This window comes from Filicampus tigris, chromosome 12, assembly GCF_054856515.1.
Source record: "Filicampus tigris isolate MCC_2025a chromosome 12, RoL_Ftig_1.0, whole genome shotgun sequence".
NCBI lineage: Eukaryota > Metazoa > Chordata > Actinopteri > Syngnathiformes > Syngnathidae > Filicampus > Filicampus tigris.
The window spans coordinates 2309159-2330350 of record NC_141228.1 but is presented as its reverse complement, the minus strand read 5'-3'; the positions used below and the strand labels follow the sequence as shown (position 1 = coordinate 2330350).

The following is a 21192-nucleotide window of genomic DNA, read 5'->3' as shown; positions in this document are numbered from 1 at the left end:
AGTGGCAAAATCAATGAGCATTTCAAATAAATCATTTACTGTTTCACATGGGCACACCAGGATTACGTTTACAAACTTCAAAGCAAAATTACTGTAGCTGTGTCCAGTTTTAACAAATCCCTTACACTGGGAAGTCCTGTATCTAAAACAACACATATACAGCCAAAGAAAAAAAGATCTGGGTGAAACGTGGCATTCTGGTTCTCATGTGAGAAACTACCACTTTAATCGAAAGCTCTAATCCTCTACAGCAGGGGTCACCAAGTCCGGTCCTCAAGGGCACCTATCCTGCATGTTTTCCATCCCTCCCTGCTGCAACACACCTGTTTCAAATGATCTAAGCAGATAACTCAGCAGATCATTTGAAACAGGTGTGTTGCAGCAGGGAGAGGTGGAAAACATGCAGGATAGGTGCCCTTGAGGACCGGACTTGGTGACCCCTGCTCTACAGTATGTTGCTTCGCCATCACAACCACTAAATGGTCTAAACCCTCACTTTCCCTTACCAGGAGCAGGAGAATAACATTCCCTGTGTCGGTGACCATCTCCGCCGTTTTCATTTTTGTCTTGGGGCATGCTGAAGCCACCCTGTCCCACACAGCCTAACACAACTGTTGTTTTTGTTTGTCTCTGTGCGGCCCGGTACCAAATGGCCTGGTGGTTGGGGAGCACTGACATAGATGGAAGAATTGTGGATACAATTATTCAAACACATGACCTTTGTTTCTACCATCTTGTCTTGAGAAGCTGAGTGTTTGATAACGTGCGTGTGGATGTCTGTTGAGTACCAGTGTACTCCCTGCTCTGTGACTAAAATTGGCTTATCTAGTAGTGCGTAATTGTCATCCCAGTGCCGTCTTCAGGAGTTCTGAAGGGCTTATGCGTCTGGGCAGTGGAGCATTAAAGTCACCAAATAGCTCTGAGTATCATCTCATTTAGTTTTTCCTCAGCATTTTCAGAGAGATGAGTGCCCTCTGACAAGTAAGGCAGGTCAAGCATAAGAGCAGGAAGACAAGCAAGAGGAAGACTCACACAAGAAAGGAAATGTATTTAGATACTATGTTAATAGGATTTTTAGAATATTATTTGAAATTATAAACCATTGATTTTACATCAAACACTGGCTATGTTCAGAATCATTGAAGAATTAATTCATGCCCTGCTCTCTAATCACTATATAGGGATTCTATGTTACGGACTATATAGTTAACTCACCAGTCAAATGAAAAATACTTTTCCCAGCACTACTTGGGCGCACCAATAGTTACATCATCGATGTTGCATAATTACAACCTAACACAGCGACGTCACCTGGTGGAACGTCTGCTATAAATATTAAACAAATGAATTAATTATAACATTATATTGTTTTGAGATTAATTTATTTGACAAGGTTTATACAAAGTACTTGAACATGAACACTTGTATGACAACTCCCGCTGCTCCCCTCGTCAATCTGTGTGTTGCAATTTTTTCTTTGCATCATTGTGTATATTGCTTTTCTAGTGACCATATGGTGTTCACTACTTTTCAAGATCCATTATTGCATACTTTGAGGGCACTATATGTTAGATAAAGAGCAACTATTGGCACATCTCCTGTTTTTAACCATTCATCCATGTATCCACCTATTTATTCTCTGTCTTGCTTATCCTCACTCAGGTTGCAGGTAGGGCTGCCTAGATTAGTCGACTAATCATGATGATGTCGACGATCAAAATTGTCGACAATTTTAATCGTCGACGTGTCATATATTCATTTATTTGGCACGTTGTTTTTCTCTCGAGACTGCCGCGTCTCGCTCTTCTCTCGCTGGCTGTTTTCCTATCTGCAATGCACATGCGCAGTGGTTGTAATCCGGGTCCTATCTGATGTAAACAGAAGCATTGTGGGTAAAGTAGTGTCAGGGCTAATCCATTTTGGCAACAGGGTCCGACAGTTACAGCATATTTCACCAAACATACTGAATACAATGCAAATCTGCCTTTCGTGGGAGCACGATGGGCATGCCGGATCATTAAAAATAAAGGAAGCAAGTTATGGTTTATGCCTGATTTCATATCTGACATAGGCACAGTTGTGTCTAGAAGCTAGCTGCAGTCAGCATACACACGTTACGGTGTGTGTTTGATATAACGCTGTAACACAATGTCCTATTTAGTACGCTAACACATCGTAGCAACTTCTATGGATTAAGCAGCCATTATTCAGTAAACTTGCGTTTATTAACAACCAAAACTGTATGTTTATGCCTGTGGTGGACATCAAAGCAGGAAACGCAAGCTTCTCTCTTTCTCTCGCTTGCGAACGGAGTGATGCGTTCATGAACTGGGAAATATCAGGACTCAACACAAAAAACGACATATGGGCCACTCATCGGCATCACATAACAATCAAATCCATAATTAAGTTTGTTGCAATATACTACGTTATAATGCAAAAAAAAGAAAGGTCTTCCTTTTTTTGTTGGTGCATACCACATTTTGATTGTGTAGATGAATTTACTACTTTTAAATCATGCATACTAGTGAAGAAAAACAAAACCTTTTCAATAAAGTTTAAATTAAGACAAAATTAAAAACCAATACAAGTGTTTATTTTAGTTTTCCTTAGCACAGAGTATTTTCCCAATTTACTCCTCTGATTTCACTACCATCCATTAGTGAAATATCAATCAATCAATCAATCAATCAATCAATCAATCAATCAATCAATCAATCAATCAATCAATCAATCAATCAATCAATCAATTTTATTTATATAGCACTTTTCATACATAAAAATGCAACTCAAAGTGCTTTAAAACATTCAAAGCAAAACATAGAATTATCTTCAATCAAAAGAAAAGATAAATTATTTAAAAGTTGTTGAAAGCCAAACTAAAAAGGTGTGTCTTGAGCTTCCTCTTAAAAATATCAACAGTCTCTGCAGACCTGACGTCCTCTGGCAGGCTATTCCAAAGGTGAGGACCAAAACGGCTGAATGCAGCCTCGCCATGCATTTTGGTCCTCACCCTTGGAATAAATAAAAGGCCGGCGCCAGAGGACCTCAGGATCCGCGAGGGCTGGTATGATAAAAGCAAATCAGATAAATAAGATGGCCCAAGACCATTAACACATTTATAAACTAATAAAAGTACTTTAAAATCGATCCTTAAACACACAGGGAGCCAATGCAGCAATTTCAAAACTGGCGTAATGTGCTCCCGCCCTCTGGTTCTCGTCAGCACCCGAGCGGCTGAATTCTGCAGTAGTTGCAGTGGTGAAATGCTCTTTTTCGGGAGGCCAGAGAGCAGGGCATTACAGTAATCTAAACGACAGGAAATAAAGGCATGCATCAGCACTTCCGTGTTAGCCTGAGAGAGAAATATGTATACAAGTACTTCGTTTTGTATTCATAGATAATTTCACTGCATTAATGCAACTCTGCATGGTGTATAGTTTTGGTTCCATTTTAAAATGCACAAAAGAATTACAGCTAAAAATGTTCAGGCCAGAGTATCACCATCAATTTAAGTCGCTCCCTTTAGTGCTGCGCACAGCTTAATATACTCCCTGAGACAAGTTGTTTTGAAACAGTTAAGTTCCAAGTCGAGGGGCGTCGCTTCAAAAAGACAGCGACAACAATGGATATCGTGCCTGCTACAACCATAAAGGGACCGAGATGACTAGACTATGCATTTAATTTTATTGCCAAATAGTTTACTTTGCAGCAGCAACGAGCTGCGTGCTGCATCCTCTCTCTCCTCCTCTCCGTGTGGGAAACTGTATGTCATCGCAACATGTGACATAATGGACCGATCAGAGCAGCAACACTTACTGATGGGTGCGTGGCATGTGTTGCAGACTGTCACCAACTGCACAATGCGTCGGTCACGTGAATCAATGCGGCAGTTGTCGCTCGCGCTGACGCGAGCAGAAAGAAGCCTAAAAAGAAACGAACTGAGTAGGCTGAGATGAAATTTGGCCGCCTCGCGACCACGTCAAACGCATGAAGGCCGATTAGTGGGCCGGACTAAAATCCACTTTCAGCCATGTTTAGTCCAGCCATTTTTAAAAATGTGTCAGCCCCCACAGCCTGCCCCAAAAATGGGCATCTGGCCGGAGGGTCTGACTGGTCCGGCCCAGGGACGGACTGCCCAGCTCTGAGTTGAATGTACTACCGTCTTAATTGTCTTCATGATTAGTTAGTACCAGGGATGGGACGAGACAAAAATCTCATGAGACAAGATGTCTCACGAGATTGAGTCTACGAGAACGAGACAAGACGAGATTTTTGCTAAATTTCGAATATAAAAAAAATACCTCAAGTAATTTTTTCAGTTTTCAAAATGACTTTTATCGAACAGACTGCAAGAAAATTAATCATCTAGCTCTAAAGTGCAAATGCAAACAGGAGTCACTTTTGTTACATGCTCTCAAATATTGCTGCAATAAAAGCTAAAGCTGAGATCTTTCCTCTTACTGAATACTTTGACAAAATCCAACCGTGCTCGTGGGCCAGTAACTCAATTGTATATAGTGTTTTATGTTTATTTATTGGCTTTATTTATTTATATTTTTATTTATATTTGATACATTTGTTAATATTTATTGCTATATTTATTAATAGATGTCACTGCCTCTTATTGTTTTTTGTATTTATTGTATTGTTTTTAAAATGCTTTGTTACAGCTATAGCTGTTATGAAATGCACTATATAAATAAAATTGTATTGTATTGTAGAGTTCAACTTGTTTCTCAATCGATCTTCAACAAGAGGAATGTCACTGCGTGTGTGTCAAGATTTCTGCAACTCGTCGTAGTTCTGGGCTCCTCAGAGATGCAGACACGGCACCCCGCTGCTCTAGATCGCGAGCCATCATGTTTAAAGAGTTGTTCTAGCGCGTGATTACGTCCATAATTAGTTTGTGCGTGGGCAGCTCGAGCTGTCTTTATTTAGATGTCAAAAGTGCTGCTGCTGTTGAGCATCGGTGAAAAAAAAAAATAAACCGTATTTTCCGGACTATAAGTCGCAGTTTTTTCATGGTTTGGCCAGCGGTGCGACTTGTACTCTGGAGCGACTTATGTGTGAAATTATTAACATTATATTGTATCCCTTTCCTTTTCAAGGTCAGCAAACAATACACCAAACAACCACAGGAGGGCATTCTAAGGCTGCATATAAACCTGCATTGCATATTGACTTTACAACGGGCAGAATAACCTGTAGTGTATTTCATCATTTCACATTTTATTGTAACCCACATCAAGAAACAAAGATAAATCCTAAAAGCTATTAAAATGCATGAATAATTTAAACGGTTAAAATATAACATTTTGATAAATAATTAAAATAGTATGATAAAGACAATTTGACTGTCCATCAGTACATCTATACAAAATAGTGTACTGTTGCTTTAAGACACTGGCCGGGGTCTTGCATCAGCCACACTACTGAGTTGATAGCAGGGAAGAGAACAAAGAGATAATTACGACCGAATATATAAATACTTTTGGAGGATTGGAAACATTCTACATGGTCGGGGATAAATAAAAGACTTATTTAATCGATCTACAATCGTTTTGGTGAGTTTAAAGTTATCTTACCGTAACTTTCTTGTATGCTATATGTGTGAATGTTACCATTGTAGCTCAGTGGAAATGATGTGTACAAAGAGAACAATTAATTTCCTCCAAAAATGCAACTTATACTCCAGTGCGACGTATATACACTTGACATACGCGGCCAACTTTGAACCAGCTGCTCTAGTGTTCATTGCCTGCACGATAAGCACTTAATGTGTGGCTCAAAGCCAGCCTCATGTATCGCCACATCCATGTTGCGAGCGTTGTCGGTCACAACAGCGACTCCGTGATTTGGCCTCGGAAGTTCCCATTCGGTAACAGCTCCTTTTAGGACATCTGCTATATTCACCCAGACTCCAAAACACTATCAAAAGAAAATGGATCTCATGCTGTGCAGGGACGAGAAATCTTGTGGCGTTCTAATCCCGCGAGATCTCGCCCCATCCCGAGTTTGTACATAAAGATTTCAAGCTGTAAGCGAATAATGGTTATTGAAGAGAAGCAGCTTGCTGCTGCGATTTGCCGCGATTTATATATTATCCAATTAGTCGACTAATTGTGACTACTGTTAGTGATTACTCGACTAGCAAAATCGAATTAATCTATTTTTAAAACTCACTTTAAAATTGCTGAGAAAAGCCCCAAAGCCCCCCATTGTCTGTATGCATGTATCTGTATTTATGGTGTATATCTTTTTTTCAATTACCCAGTTATTTGCCACCTTGACGAACTGTTTTTGCATTAATTATTCCGTGGTTGCGAGTTGAGGTCCAATGATCTGTGGTTATAGCAATACATTTGTCAGAATCTCCCACCAAAACATCAAGCTTGCCTCTCTTTTTACCATCATACATCTTGCTGATTTTAGTCATTACTGCAGTTTGAAACATCTCAATTAATTCCTTGTCTTCAACTGTGTTGATCGACCTTTAGTTCATTGGTATTCGCTTGGCAAGAACATTCGTCAGCCTGTCGGTCGGAGACTTGCTCATACGCGAGCTGTTATGGGGTTTAGTTTGGCGAAGATCTTTGCAATGGCTCACTACGTTAGCGTCTTCATTGCTATCATTAAGATGTAGCTTTAGTCGCGGCTGGTTACTTCGCATTTATGTGGTAGGCTTGAACTGCCTCTTTGGTAAGCAAAGTCCTTCTTAGAAAGAAGGAATTCACACTGCCTTTATCAATAGTGCCATCAGGGCGTTTTTTAAATTTAACATTCATCAGACCAACAACTCTCACATGCTCCTCCATTTTCATGTCTTCTCTCTGCTCCTGAACTTGCCCTCCCACCTACAATAGAGCCTATCAGGTTATGCCAAACATAATGACACCAATCAGTGTCCACTTCAGGGAATGACATTAACCACTGTTTTTTACACTCCTAACAACTCAAGCACAAGCCCCACATATCAAAATGAATCTCACAGAACAGTAAAGTCAGAGATTAAAAATTAGATTAATGCGATAAAAAAACCAAACGCTTTAACTCAGACTATAATTAATTGATCTCAATTAATGCATGAATTTGACACCTCTAATTATATATATATATATATATATATATATATATATATATATATATATATATATATATATATATATATATATATATATATATATATATATATATATGGTGTAACGTATACGTGGGTGTATTAATCAGATCTGATTAATCTGATCAGTTTTTATTATTAGCGCAAGTAGGCGAGTTTTCACACGGGCGCTATTGAGTCTTGCATGTGTACGAGAGTGGGGGCACAGAAGAGGAGCCAATACGCCAGAAGCCGTGATAAATCATAAATGAATGGATAAATGCCATTATTATGGCATATGCAAACAGAGCTCAATGGAATCCCGTACACTGCGGTCTCCTGTTTGGGAACATTTTGGCTTTCCTGTTAAAATCACCATTGGGGAAAGGTACGTAGATAAGTCCCAAAGTTGTGTGCCGACATTGCTACATGGATATCGGTGGCTACGTTGCAGGTAGCATGTCTAACATAATAACGCACTTAAAACGGCACGTGAATGTATCTTCGACGAGGAAGAAAGCAGTCTTTTTTGCCAAAAACGTCAAACTTAAATAGCGAGATTTGTCATATGCTGTTGAACATTAAAAAACATCAATGCCTAGAAAATGTATTTCATTTCATAAAGACTTTTTAAAGTGACTGTATTTCTTTCATTATAAAATTAGTTTTAATATAGATAGCAATAATTGTAACTGTTATTGTATGTATTTTTTTCATCACAAAATGTATACATGTACTGTAATGACAACTTGTCTTTAACTCGAATACTTAGAGGTGTCATAGGCGCTTACTGCTGAGTGTTCAAACATTTCAGTGTGTTTTAATAGTTTACAAAATTAAGAGCTCTTTATTGTTAGTGTATTTTTTATTCTGGTGTAATGCTTTGCTTTTATTTTTATTTTATTTATTTAAGTACCGTTTACTTGTCATCTTTTCAAAATAAACGTTTTTTTTGTACAGACAATATACCGAACCGAAGTTTCCAAGAAAACCGAACCGAACTGAAATGTGATTTTATCGTACCGTTACACCACTAATATATATAGACTGTATATACACACAGTCGGTATGGAAAGTATTCAGGCCCATTGAAATGTTTCACTTTCTTTGTCATTGCAGCCATTTGCCAAAATCAAAAAAGTTCATTTTATATCTCATAAATGTACACTAAGCACCCAATCTTGACAGAAAACAACAGAAATGTAGAAATGTTTGCATATTTATTAAAAAAGCAAAACTGAAATATCATACGGTCGTACGTATTCACACCCGATGCATTTTATTGCACCCTTTTGAGCTAGTACAGCCACGAGTCTTCTTGGAAATGATGCAACAAGTTTTTCACACCTGGATTTGGGGATCCTCTGCAATTCTTCCTTGCATATCCTCTCCACTTGGATAGTGAACGTTGGTGGACAGCCATTTTCAGGTCTCTCCAGAGATGCTCAATTGGGTTAAGGTCAGGGCTCTGGCTGGGCCAATCAAGAACGGTCGCAGAGTTGTTCTGAAGCCACACCTTTGTTATTTTAGCTGTGTGCTTCGGGTGATTGTCCTGTTGAAAGGTGAACCTTAGGCCCAGTCTGAGGTCCTGAGCACTCTGGAAGAGATTTTCCTCCAGGATATCTCTGATTTAAAAAATATTTTAAATCTGCACTTGCTTCACAGACCAATTGTGGATAGAAAGCGTTTGTGAACAACATCTCTTTTAAATTGCTAAATACAGCTTCTGCAAAACATAATGATTTCTATGACAATATTTAGCAATAAAAAACAAAAAATTATGTATAGACTTACCGGTACATTGATTTTTGGGAATATTTATGTCATTTAAAAGTCTGTGCTGTTATTCCATAATGATGTGACATTTTGAGCTGCAGTAGTTACTGGTGTACCACTGCCAACTAGTAGAGGAATCAGAATTAGAAAAAGGTGTTAACTACAGCAATCAGAATGAGAAAAAAAAAAGTATTTGATGTGTGAAGAAGTGTCACCCAGCGAGAGAAAAAAAAGACGTCGTTGTGACAACACCCATTTCTCATACATTGGCCAACGTATTCAGAATAAAGTTGAATAACAAAACTGCAATTTACAGAAAAGTGCATTTTCCCACTCATTCATCGCTGTGATATGTAGACTTGTGACTTTATTCATGTTGGGTGTATGCTGGCGTCACACTAATAAACCGTCGTAGTTTGTGCAACATGTCTGGGGAATACAGGCTAGTTATGAATGATGCGGACTAAAAGCGTGTAAACTGAATGTTAACCGATCATCCAGGATGTCACGTTTGCCTTGCTCGCTTTAGTACTGAGTGTGTGTGTGCGTGAGTGGGTGCGTGCATTTATATTTGTTGGTTCAACTCGGTGACTGTTTTCTGGGTGTGTGTGTTTAACCTTTTGTTTAGCGTGCTTGCGCGGTCGCCAAGTTTTCCTCGTAATCCATATGGCTCGTGGTGCAACAGAATTGCTCTTCACAGTGACCGTTTTGGCACATCTAACAATGTTATTCCCACCGACGTCAGTCTTGTCAACTCCAAACCATTTACAGACTACAGACAACATGGACTTGCACCTCGCTATAAATCCCCGCTCGACACTCCTCCATGAAATGAGGAGGAAACAGCTCCGCTGTAGTGCGGACAGAGTCACGTGGCCGGGCCCTGCCCGCTGATTTGGTGAATGATTATCACTTGCCGTCAATGCACACTGATTTTTCAGCATTTCTTCCAACTTTGCGGCCATCGGCTGACTCGCTTCGAGGCAGTATTAATACTCAATAATGTAAAATTACACATCGTGTAGGGAAGATTGACAATGATATCGATAACGATATATATCGCCCACCTCTAGTGCTGGGTATTTTCAGCAACCTGGAAAATACAAAACTGACAGCTCAAGACCCCAAGGAGCACAGGCAGCACATCAAGAGATATAACAACACTGACGAGAAACTGAGGAATTAGTCACACAAATGAGACACAGCTGGGTAGAACACAAGGACAGACAGGTAGTTGATTGGCTGACACAGATGGGGCCAACAGACCATGTAAAGCTAATGAAACAGCAACACAACGGGAATGTACAGCAATCAATCATAACACGAGAGAAACAACTACAGACTAAGGCCGGGTAAAATACACCCGATTTTGTCTCAAATTTGCCCCTTCCCAACAAGGATGTCAAACGCCCAACAGTGTTATCAGATTGTCATATAAGATTACAAGAAGTCCTCGAGTTACGACGTATCCGACCGATGACATTTCAACTTCACGACGCCTGTGCCTATTCCGCCATTTTGTCCCCAGCACCATTGTGTTTCTGCTTAGCTAGTGCATAGTGCTTGTGAATTTGAATAATAAGAGTGAATTTGTTCTGATAGTAGCGTTGAAAACAAATCGAGGCCGGCAATTTGAAAAAAATAACGTGTTCAATATTTAAGAGCAAAAATCTTTGTGTGTGTGGGGAAAGCCAAGTTCTCCTGGGCTAGATGAGCATGCAAACTGACTTGACGGAATGTGGCCAATCGAGGAAGCTCTCTGACTGACTAACAAGGAAGTGCCGGTAAATAATTCCCGCCCAATGTTCATTAATGAATTTTCGGAACCGCTTATCCTCTCTCATTTGGGTCGTGGGAGTGCTGAAGGCAGGGTTGAAGCAAGAAAAATTTGAGTGGGGTGTCCAGAGTATCACAACACCTGATTGCATTGAGGGGTGGCCAGGTGTGGCTGTGCGTGCATCCGTCATTCTTTGTCATAGGAACCACAGTGAGGGTCTCATGAAATAGATTTCACACATATCCAGAACAATGCCCAAGAGTGATACCATTTCGCATAGTACGACCAAGGGCTCATTCATTAAAATCATATCTAATAAACACAATGACACAAAAGTCTCTTCATTCTTCACAATTCTAAAAGTTGCTTTTTACATAGGTTTGTTTCTGCTTGTAGAGTGAGTGTGTGTGTGTATGATTAGTATATGTTTGTATTTTATTTCACGAAACCACGACGGTGGATAGTACGATCACTAATTACTTCTCGGCCATATTGTTTGGTTGCTATAGTGTGAAAGCAATGATTTTGATTGACATTGACTTGAATTGAATTTCTTTAGGATTAGATCAATTCTACATGTATTCTTTGAAAATACAGTTAATATATAAAAAACAGACTACAGTGTCCATGTGAAAATGGCATACATTTTTCAGATATCAACATTTTCCCCCAAGTATGGGGGTGGACAAGGGGGGTCTTGGTCATCCCTGGCCACCAAGTAGCTCAGCCTCTGGCTTGAAGCTATCCCAGCCGTCTTCGGGTGGTAGGTACAAAGCCCTTAATAGGTGACATGGGCGGAAAAAAACTTTGCCTTCCCTTGCAATTACTGCATTATAACGCAAAGTTTCTTGAGAGGGGATGCATATTTTTTTAAAGCGCGTTTATGTACTTCTGGGTCATCTCCCGGGTGAACAACGACAACAAAGATGGAGCGTTCTCTTTTCATGCTCGTAATGTTGACGTGAGGGAAATGTCTTGACCTCAATAACCGTTCAAAATCCTCCTCCATGACTCTGTCTCGGACAAACTGCAGTTTCTCAAAGAAGCTGTGCAATAGAGGATACAGTAGCTAAACTGACTCAGAAGTACATAAACGCTCATTTTTAAAAGAAATGCATTCCATCACAAAACTAGAAAAGTCTTTGCAAAGGAAATGCAAAGAATGCGAGGGAAGGAATGCAAAGGATTTTTTTATTTCTTCCATGTCACATTAGGGCAGTGGTGTCAAACTCCGGTCCTCCAGGGCAGCTTTTCTGCATGTTTTCCATCTCTCCCTGCTGCAACACACCTGGTTCAAATGATCAGGATCGTAATCAGGCTCCTGCAGAGCTTGCATTTGAATCAGGTGTGTTGCAGCAGGGAGAGATGGAACCCATGCAGGAAAGCAGGCCACGAGGACCGGAGTTTAACACCACCTGCCTTCAGGGCTCCATAGGTAGGCAGCCTACCCGATGTCGTTTTTTTTTTTTTTTTTTTATAAACGCGGGTTCCCCTGACGGCAGGAATTATTTTCCAAAGCAAGTATTTCCTTGCCGACAACTGGTGCTCTTCTGAAACACTCGGCAAACATCGGCGCATGACCGGAAGAGCCTGGTTGTCTTGACTCCCCTGAACTTGATGCCCCTTCAGCCAGCCCTTCACTACACGTTTGATGATTTTGAGCTGGAACATGTCGAGAGAGAGAGAAAGCTGGCAGAAGTTTTCCTAACGTAATGCCCATCTATCATAGCGCAATGCCACTTCAACATGCTCCTTCATCTATGGTGGTCAACACACAAAAACATTTATAGTTAACCCTCCAGTGCAGGAGTGGGCAATTATTTTTCCTCGGGGCCAAATGAGAATAAGGAAATATTGTGGAGGGCCCGGCCAAATGTTTAAAGCCTACTCCGATTATCGATTTTATTTCGTTGACATAATCAAATTACATTGTTTACAGAAGCAAGTATACAGTAGTATTATGTGTTGTTATTAGATAATGAGAGAGTGCAGTTTTTTTTTCCCCCAAAAACTATTTATTCAGTGAAATTATGAAAAACAATGGTATTCGTTTGTATTTGGTATTTGTAACTCTTTTTCGGTAACATTAACAATTCAATGCTTTCTGTTCTTAACTTTCTATGGCCATATCACAATGTCTTTGTATGTCAGTAATAATATAACATAACACAACATTTTTGTCCCAATTGCCAAACAATGCAGAGAAAATCTAAGTAAGCATGTTTTTTGTTTTGTTTTTTTTCTTGTTCAGTAAGACAAATCTAGCCTCTGTTGATCTTCAACAAGTGCATCAAAGTCAGGTTGAATGTTTGGGGTAGAGATGTGAAGCACAAATGACAATAAGTAAGATCATCAGTATGAGAGGATCTATAACTGGATTTGGTAAACTTCATTACTGAGAATGTTTGCTCACATCTGTAGGTAGATCCAAAAAGAACCAGCATCTTCTGAGCATGTTTCCTCATGTTTGGAAAATTCTCCTCCTTAAGAGATGAATAGAACTCCAACAGTGATGCTGACTTAAAGTGTTCTGCCATTACTGTATCTGACTGCAAGTCTATGAGCTCCAGCTGATCATCAATGGTGCATTATTCACATTGCATGCAAAGGGAGAGGAAATCAGGTGCATTTCATCCTCAATGTTTTTAAATCTTCAAATCGTCTTGAAAACTCACTGTTCAGGTTTCCTATCACAGATGAGTACCTGCAGAGGTAACGAGCTGATGGTTTGACTTCTTTCAGGGTTTGAATGTGAGTGAGAATTTTGTTCTCTAGTTGATTCGAAAGAAACTGCAACTTTCTCATGAAGGCCTTGACCAGATTATGCATTTCATGAACAAAAAGGCCCTTACCTTGCTGTTTAGTATTCAGTTCATTGATCAGCTCTGTCACATCAACAGCAAATGCTAAATCTGCAATCCAGTCTACATCTGAGAGCTCAGGGATGTTTTCTCGAATCTCTGCTTTTAGGTCCCAAAATCTTTTTAACACTTTGCCCAGACTGAACCATCTGACAGCTGTGTGGTCCCTGACGTCACCATGTTGGTTATCATGCTCTTCTAAAAGTGCAACGCTGACTTGCAAAACGCATGTTGATGAATAATACAATGAATGATTGTCAATTTATGCTCTGCATTAAGTTCAGTCACTTTATCTTGCATCCGTTTCAAAAGTCCAACATTTTTTCTTGTCAGATTTGGACAACCATCAGTAGTGACTCCTACCAGTCTGTCCCATTTCAGTTCAGGCTTGTCCATGCATGCGTTTACCTCGTTGAACAAATCACTTCCTGTGGTTTTTCCTTTGATTGATCTCATTGCTGCCAGCTCCTCCGTAATCTTGAAATCCTGCGTTATTCCTCGAAGAAGCACGAGTAACTGTGCCTTGTCACGGACATCACAACTCTCATCCAAAGCCAAGGAGAAAAAGCTGAAATTGGAGATTCTCCACGATGTCCTGCACCCTTCTGGTCACTGTTCGCCTGGACAGCGGGACTTTCTCAAATGCTACTTTTTTCTCCGGACATATTAGCGCTGCGGAGTCCACCAAGCACTCTTTAACAAATTCCCCCTCCAATGTCTTACAGTTCTGAGTGATTTTGTGGGATATCACAAAGCTCGTCCAAGTTGCTGCGTCCCGGGCTGCGTGTAGCTTGGCAAAATAGCCTTGTTGTTTTTCTAGCTTAGCTAGCAAATCTTCGGGTATCCGCGCTCTCCCAGCCTGCAGTCAAATGTCTGTATTTTTCCACATGCTTGGTCTCATAATGACGACTCACATTATGCTGCTTAAACATGGCGACCCGTTCACCACAAGCTAAACACACGGGGTTACCCTTGACTTCAGTGAATAAATATTTAGTAGTCCATATTTTCTTGAAACCACGGCATTCAGCATCCAATTTTTGTTTTTTGGTATGGGCAAACATTTTGAAGGGTTACCATTTCAATGACATGTTGCTAATCACACACACTTGGACATAGCACCATAGTACGCACGCACATTATAAACAAGTTTCAAAATAAAATCACTGTTTTAGTTAACGCACTTTGCGAAATTTTGGAAGTAGGTTTTATTTTCTTAATTCCCAGCAACTCTTTGTGCGCCAGTTAGAGCCGGCCCGCGGACCGTAAAATGCCCGGGTCTGCTCTAGTGCATCGTGGTCACTACAGTGGACAGGACTTTAACAGCCATTTTCTTCTCAATGCAATAGTTTCTATGGTGGAATTGCCTATCAGGGTTTAGAATCCTCTCTGCTGCCCATCTACTTGTATTCAGTGGTTACTTGTAAACTTCTTCTGAGTCCAAGATGGCTGACAGACAGCCACACTTGTAGAGCACTGCAGGAATATCCTGCCAATCCTTCTATTTCAAGAGGTCCATTTAGGTAAAAAAAATATGCTGATGTGCAGAAAACCTTAGGAACAGTATACTTCTATTTATTTTGAAAACTTTATTTGAAGTAACTAGTAAATTGGGATTAACCATGTGTCCAGTGTCCGAAGTGGACGTCATGTCATTGGTTAGTATATTTCCAGTACAAATCAGGTGGATGTTTTACTTATAGTTATGACTATCTCGACTGTAATTGGATGCATTTTTGGTAGCTATGGGTTACTTATGTATATGTATTTATTTATGCAGGTTATTTGTAGTTTATGTTAGTACCATCATTATGTTGGCATATTTAATAGACCGCAAGTGCAGCAAAGAATAGGGATGACTATAGAATTCTGATGCTGACAATCAAAACGGTGCGGGACAGGATGGAGGGTCAGCGTGATGAGGAAGCTGTCGAGGATACTAAGATGGAACGCCACACTCACATTCAACCCTGCAAATATTCATGGAAAGTCTAAGAAATGACTTTGATGGAGCTTTGCCTCCATTTCTAGTAAAGTGGAAATTGAATGTTGCGGGAAGAACACCAGTTGATCTTAATGCGTTTGTTTCCCAGTGAGCTCGTTGATGAGGTAGTGTACAGCACCAACTTGTGTGCTCTGCAGAAAGTGCAAAAAAATCTGGCAGTAACAAATTAAGGAATGCATCTTTTTCTTGGGCTCAACATGGCCATGGGTGCCTTCAGAAATCAGGTTCAGCACATGCTGTCACAAAAATGCAAACAAAAGATGCCACGATGCTGCATGCATACAGAAGACACATACGCTGCACATGTGCGCGGAATGCTTTGCCTACTTTCATACAGCTTATGATTGATGAATTGATACAGACAGAGGTTTAGTTTAAACAAATATTTAGAGGCTATCCCATGATTCATATTCAGAGATGTAGTGACTGTTGGTTCTTGTGGTTGAAATATTAGTCCTGCACACTTAACGAAGTATGGAGGCTCACAAAATTGTTCTTGTGTTTGGAGAAGTTTGGAAACCTTAAGTTTGCTTTGAGGAAAGAATCGTAATTGTGAGCGCTATTTATTTTCTTTTTAGAACAAAAAAAATAGGCCCTTACAATGTTAAGATATTTGAAACTGTTCTACAATGTTTTGGAGGATAAAAAGAAATAATTCTTTCTAGGTTTACCATTACAATAAATTGTGCTCATTCTGGCATTAACTTTGTGTTGTTGTTTTTTAAGTGCTTAGGGCGGCGCTTGAGGTCCACAGGAGTATATCATTTTTGAAAAAAAAAAGTTGATATTTCTTTTTCTCATGCCCTCATGAATAAAGACAAACCAAAAATAAATAAATATTGCTTCAGGCTTTCATAATTCATGCACCAGATGGTTAAAAAAACAACAGTTTTCTAAAAATTCACTAGAACTGAAGTGTTTATCTTTCACTGCCGTCTCCGCCATACTGGCTTTATGTGTCAGCAGAAAAAGTGAAATTTATTGCTCTAAATGTTTATAAGACTGAACTTTCACTTGCAGTCCTTTTCTGTCAATTTTTGCACCATGTACAACACTTTGTATGCAGCGGTGGTTGTTTTAAAGTGCTCTATAAATAAAGTTTAGTTGTGTTTATCTTTTGACTTAAACACACACTGGCACTCACCCCCTTCTTACTTTTATCACCATTTCCCTATCAATATTATCAACAACTTTATTTCAAGTGGTCAAACTCTTAGGAACCATGTGGTTAACGTAGCAAATTACCTCTGCATTGTGACAAAGGGGAAGCGGTAAACTTTAGACTCAAGACAATGCAAGACAATGTTGTGAGCAGAACTGCCCTTTGTGTTTATGTGACATAAAAGGGTGATTGGCTGTTCCACACTGCAGGAGGAACCAATAAGACGGTGCTGTGGGCGGGCCAACCTGCATTCTGCAGCCAGAGAGAGCGGGGCACTGCAGCCAGCCAAAAAACAGCTTTTAATTTATCGGCCGTAAAATTTAATGAAATTAAATTTCATTTTAAAAAAAGGCCAATGCCAATAATCACCAAAATACCAAATATCGTCCTCGATCGGCCCGGCCGATAATCGGTCTGTCAGTACACAGGACGTGAGGTGGCTCAAGTGAGGATTCGTGAAGTTTGATAGTGAACAGTTATCGATGACATATTTTTTCTTATTTACAACAGTGTCCTCAAAAATACTGCAACAAAACAACAACAAACACTCTCAAAAAACACTAAAGTGTGAAAGAGAAAAGCAATAAAGTTGCATGTTATATCTGTTTGAAAGTAGGGAATATTACTGTGAACACCCTTTACTCTATCCTTCAGTTAAGTGAAATAATATGAAACCAAATTGTTGTCAAATAAAGTTACAACGAAACCTCAGAGCCAAAGAGAGAAATCACTCATTATAGCTACACTTCAACAAGTCATGTCAAAGTGGCTGTATAAAACAAGTATTAATTACTATTATGACAGTAGGACACAGTGCAGTATCATAGTGTTTGTTAATCATCGATCCATTTCCGGAAAAACTGATCCTCACTAGAGCTGCGAGTGTGCAATAAAGTTGTCTTTAGTTATAGTTTGCGCATTATTGGACATAAAAATCTGGCAATGGAACTTCGCTTTGTGCCGCAGTTGGCCTCAAGTACAGTGTCACTGAAGTGTGCGGAATCCGACCATGTAGCCAGGTTTCCGTGATTAAGGAAATGCAACAATCCCAAACATAGCAATTTCCCGCTAGTTGTTTTTCCAGATCACGAGCTTTGTGTTTTACGGATCTGGCCCTGGAGGTAAAGAGGCTTGGCAGCGGCGTTTGGGTGGTTAGCATTTAGCTTAGCCTAGAAAAAGGCCACCCTGGCACCCCACTTTTGTTTACGTTTACCCCGCCGCCTACGGCGCCTGACAGACTTGACAAGAATCCACGGAGACCCGGCTGATCACACACTCTCATCCAGGATGTAGCAAGTGTGGTGAAAAGACACGAGAATTAGTCCATTTGTACTATAATACAATGGCGATTAAGTCCACATGATTAAAGTATCCAGCAGCAAAGGTAAAAGTACAGTTAAGAAGGAGTAGCCATGGCTCGGTCATCATCACTAACCAGCGTCCGAGCCCCCCGGCGCCCAACTTAAGCTGCTACCTGCTAGCAGGGCCGGGTGACGACTGCGGAAGCCTCGGCTGCGGCTCTCATTCAAGTGAATGACAGCAGTGGATTTTTTTTTTTTAACCCCAAGTTTCAAGATTTATAATAAATATATTTTTTTGTTTGTTTTTTTGAGTCAAGGAAAATTCGGCTGGTTCTACGTGAACAACCTATAATTGTCTTCGGCGCCACATCATGAAATTTGGGGGCCTGCATGGCCAAATGGGGCGCACCATTGAGCCCTGATATAAAAATGAGATCTTCATGTGCTTTCATGTGCAGCAGGTTGCCACAACAAGAAGGGGCGAGTCTTCTATAGGCTGCCAAAAAAAGAACCAATAAAGTTGGATGCGCCAGGCAGCCGGCTCCTTCCGCCTGTGGGTCGCTCTCCAGCACCGGGTTTCCACAAGAGCGCCCCCATCTGGTGCACCCATTCTACAGCGAGGCTGAGACGTCATCGGCATCCCATCCTTGGCCTTCCAGTGCGACAGAGCACTGTGGTGGGTTTTCCCGCAAGCGCCGAATTTCTCACGCCCTCAAGCTGATCATAATTTACCAGTCCAAACAGTTGGTGAAATAAAGTAAACATAAAAAAATGTATAGGATGGAGATCTAATTACCCCAAAACTGTCTTCTTGACGATGCTGTCTCCAATTGTGGCCTGTGTCACTAAACATCAACAGGTAGGCCGTCAACCAGTCAGAGCTGCCATAACGTCCCTGAGTGGCAACAGTAGTGATTTGTGTCCTCTTCCCCAGGTCCACCTCCAGCCACTGGTATCTGTCTGAGATGAGAGGAGACCAACCCCCAGCTCCTGTGTGAAAATGAAAATGCATCACTTCATACATTAGTGAGTGTCTGGGACAGACAGCAAGCAGCTGTGAAGAGATCACTACAGATGCTAAGGAAACTTGATCGGAAACATTTGCACTTGTTATCAGGCAGAGTTCATAAGGTTTAGCATAACTGTTGCGTAGGCCAATGGCATCATTGTCAAATGTCACTCAGTATTAATTCTGCACATGTATTAAATGTAACATGTAATATCTCCTCTGTAAGGGAGGCGTGCCCTATGCAATATAATTAGCAGAGCTGGGCATTTTACTAAAAATTCACAGTCCGTTTATCGGCTTCCGCCTACAGCCGGGGTATCCTTCCGCTGTCCGTTTATCCGCCATTTTGTCTGACTGGACCAAATAGTAATCACCTATAGGCCGGTCTGACTATCATTTTAAACGGGCTTCCGTTAGCGTTTCCGACCACCGACTTCAACAAACTACCACTAGCACCCCCGGTCTGGTCCATCACATAGGCGGTATACCCAGCTCTGATAATTAGAGATTACTTCACCTACGATTATATTAAAAAAATGTACATTGATGTGATTTTTTTTTGCATATTATTGAAATTAATAGTGTTTTTTTAAAATGAATGAATTTTGAAAAATCAAAACGTTCTGAACACTGTCACTTTAACATAGAGGGTGACACGGGGGTGGATTTTCATTCCCATCCCACTCCCACAGAAAAAAATCCCATCTCGTCCCAGTCAGTAAAAAAACCAAAACAATCTTGTCCTGTCCCGTCCTGGTGAAAACAACTCCCAATCCTGTCCTGCTTCCGTTCAAAATGACTACAGCTTCCATACCGCTCCCACTCTGGAGGTCAGCTACATTTAAAAAAAAAAAAAATTAAATTGCATTTTACTCATTTATTGAGTTCCCCCCCAAGTTTTTTTTTCTTATTGGATAACCCCACTTCTGTCTGCTTGTGTGAACTTTTTATCCTGTACAGTTCCAATCCCTTGATTAAAGGTGAAGTTGACTTCCCGCAACCCTTAGGATTCCACCAAAAATTTCACCCTATAGTATAATCCTTAAAAAATAAGATTTGTTGGTATATCCCATCCGCAAAATTCTCCTGTGGTGTATGTATGTGGTGTAACTCCTGCTAGTTTAAGTAAGATTTCCATGTGCATTCTTTTGTGTTAGGGCGTATGTTTTACCCGTTGAATACATCTTAGCCACTAGAATGGGTGGGTAATCAGACTCCCCGATTCAATCCCTAGCTCCTCGTGAGATTGTGCCAAAGTGTCCTCAAGATGGATTTTCTATCAGTGTATGATCTGTTGTTAAGCACGTTAAGTGCTTGGTAAAGTAGACCATCCATAATTAGAGAATGCAATTTCTGGAGAAATTACGTGTGAAGGCAAAGGAAGTTGAATGGAACCCGTGGAATGCGTTGGAATGAAGTTGAATGAAGTTGAATGACCTTGAAAAAAATCAGAAGGGAAACAAGAAAAGAGGAAGTAAGGAAAACAATGAAAGAAGGAATTCAGGTGAAAAAAGAAGGAAAACAAAGAATGATGGAATCAAAGGAAGGGAGGAAGGAAGGAACCAAGATAGCAAGGAAAACAAGCAAGATAGAAAACAAAGTAAGAATACAAATAGTAGAAAGGAAAGGATGAGGCGAAGAAATGAGGAAGAAAGGACACAAGGAAGGAAGGAAACAAGGAATATCGTGAAGGAAGGAACCTGGAGATGAAAAATTGGGGTGTCCCAATACTTTTGAACAACATGGCCGCTTCATTAGGGACACCTGGGGATGAAAATTCTGGGTGTCCCAATACTTTTGAATAACATGGCCGCTTCATTAGGGACACCTGGGGATGAAAATCGGAGTGTCCCAATACTTTTGAACAACATGGCCGCTTCATTAGGGACAACTGGGGATGAAAAATCGGAGTGTCCCAATACTTTTGAACAACATGGCCGCTTCATTAGGGACACCTGGGGATGAAAAATCGGAGTGTCCCAATACTTTTGAATAACATGGCCGCTTCATTAGGGACAACTGGGGATGAAAAATCGGAGTGTCCCAATACTTTTGAACAACATGGCCGCTTCATTAGGGACACCTGGGGATGAAAAATCGGAGTGTCCCAATACTTTTGAACAACATGGCCGCTTCATTAGGAACACATGAGGATGAAAATCCTGAGTGTCCCAATACTTTTGAAAAACATGCCTAAGATGG

The 21192-nt window shown here is 40.4% G+C and overlaps 1 protein-coding gene across 1 annotated transcript in view; it reads right to left on the bottom strand.

Moving 5' to 3' along the window:
• The window catches only part of LOC147138044 (contactin-associated protein-like 4), a 173975-nt gene that overhangs the window by 104574 nt on the left and 48209 nt on the right, over positions 1–21192 (bottom strand). The window contains 1 exon segment of the mRNA XM_086047238.1: positions 18778–18971. Coding sequence (XP_085903364.1) covers positions 18778–18971 — 194 coding nt within the window.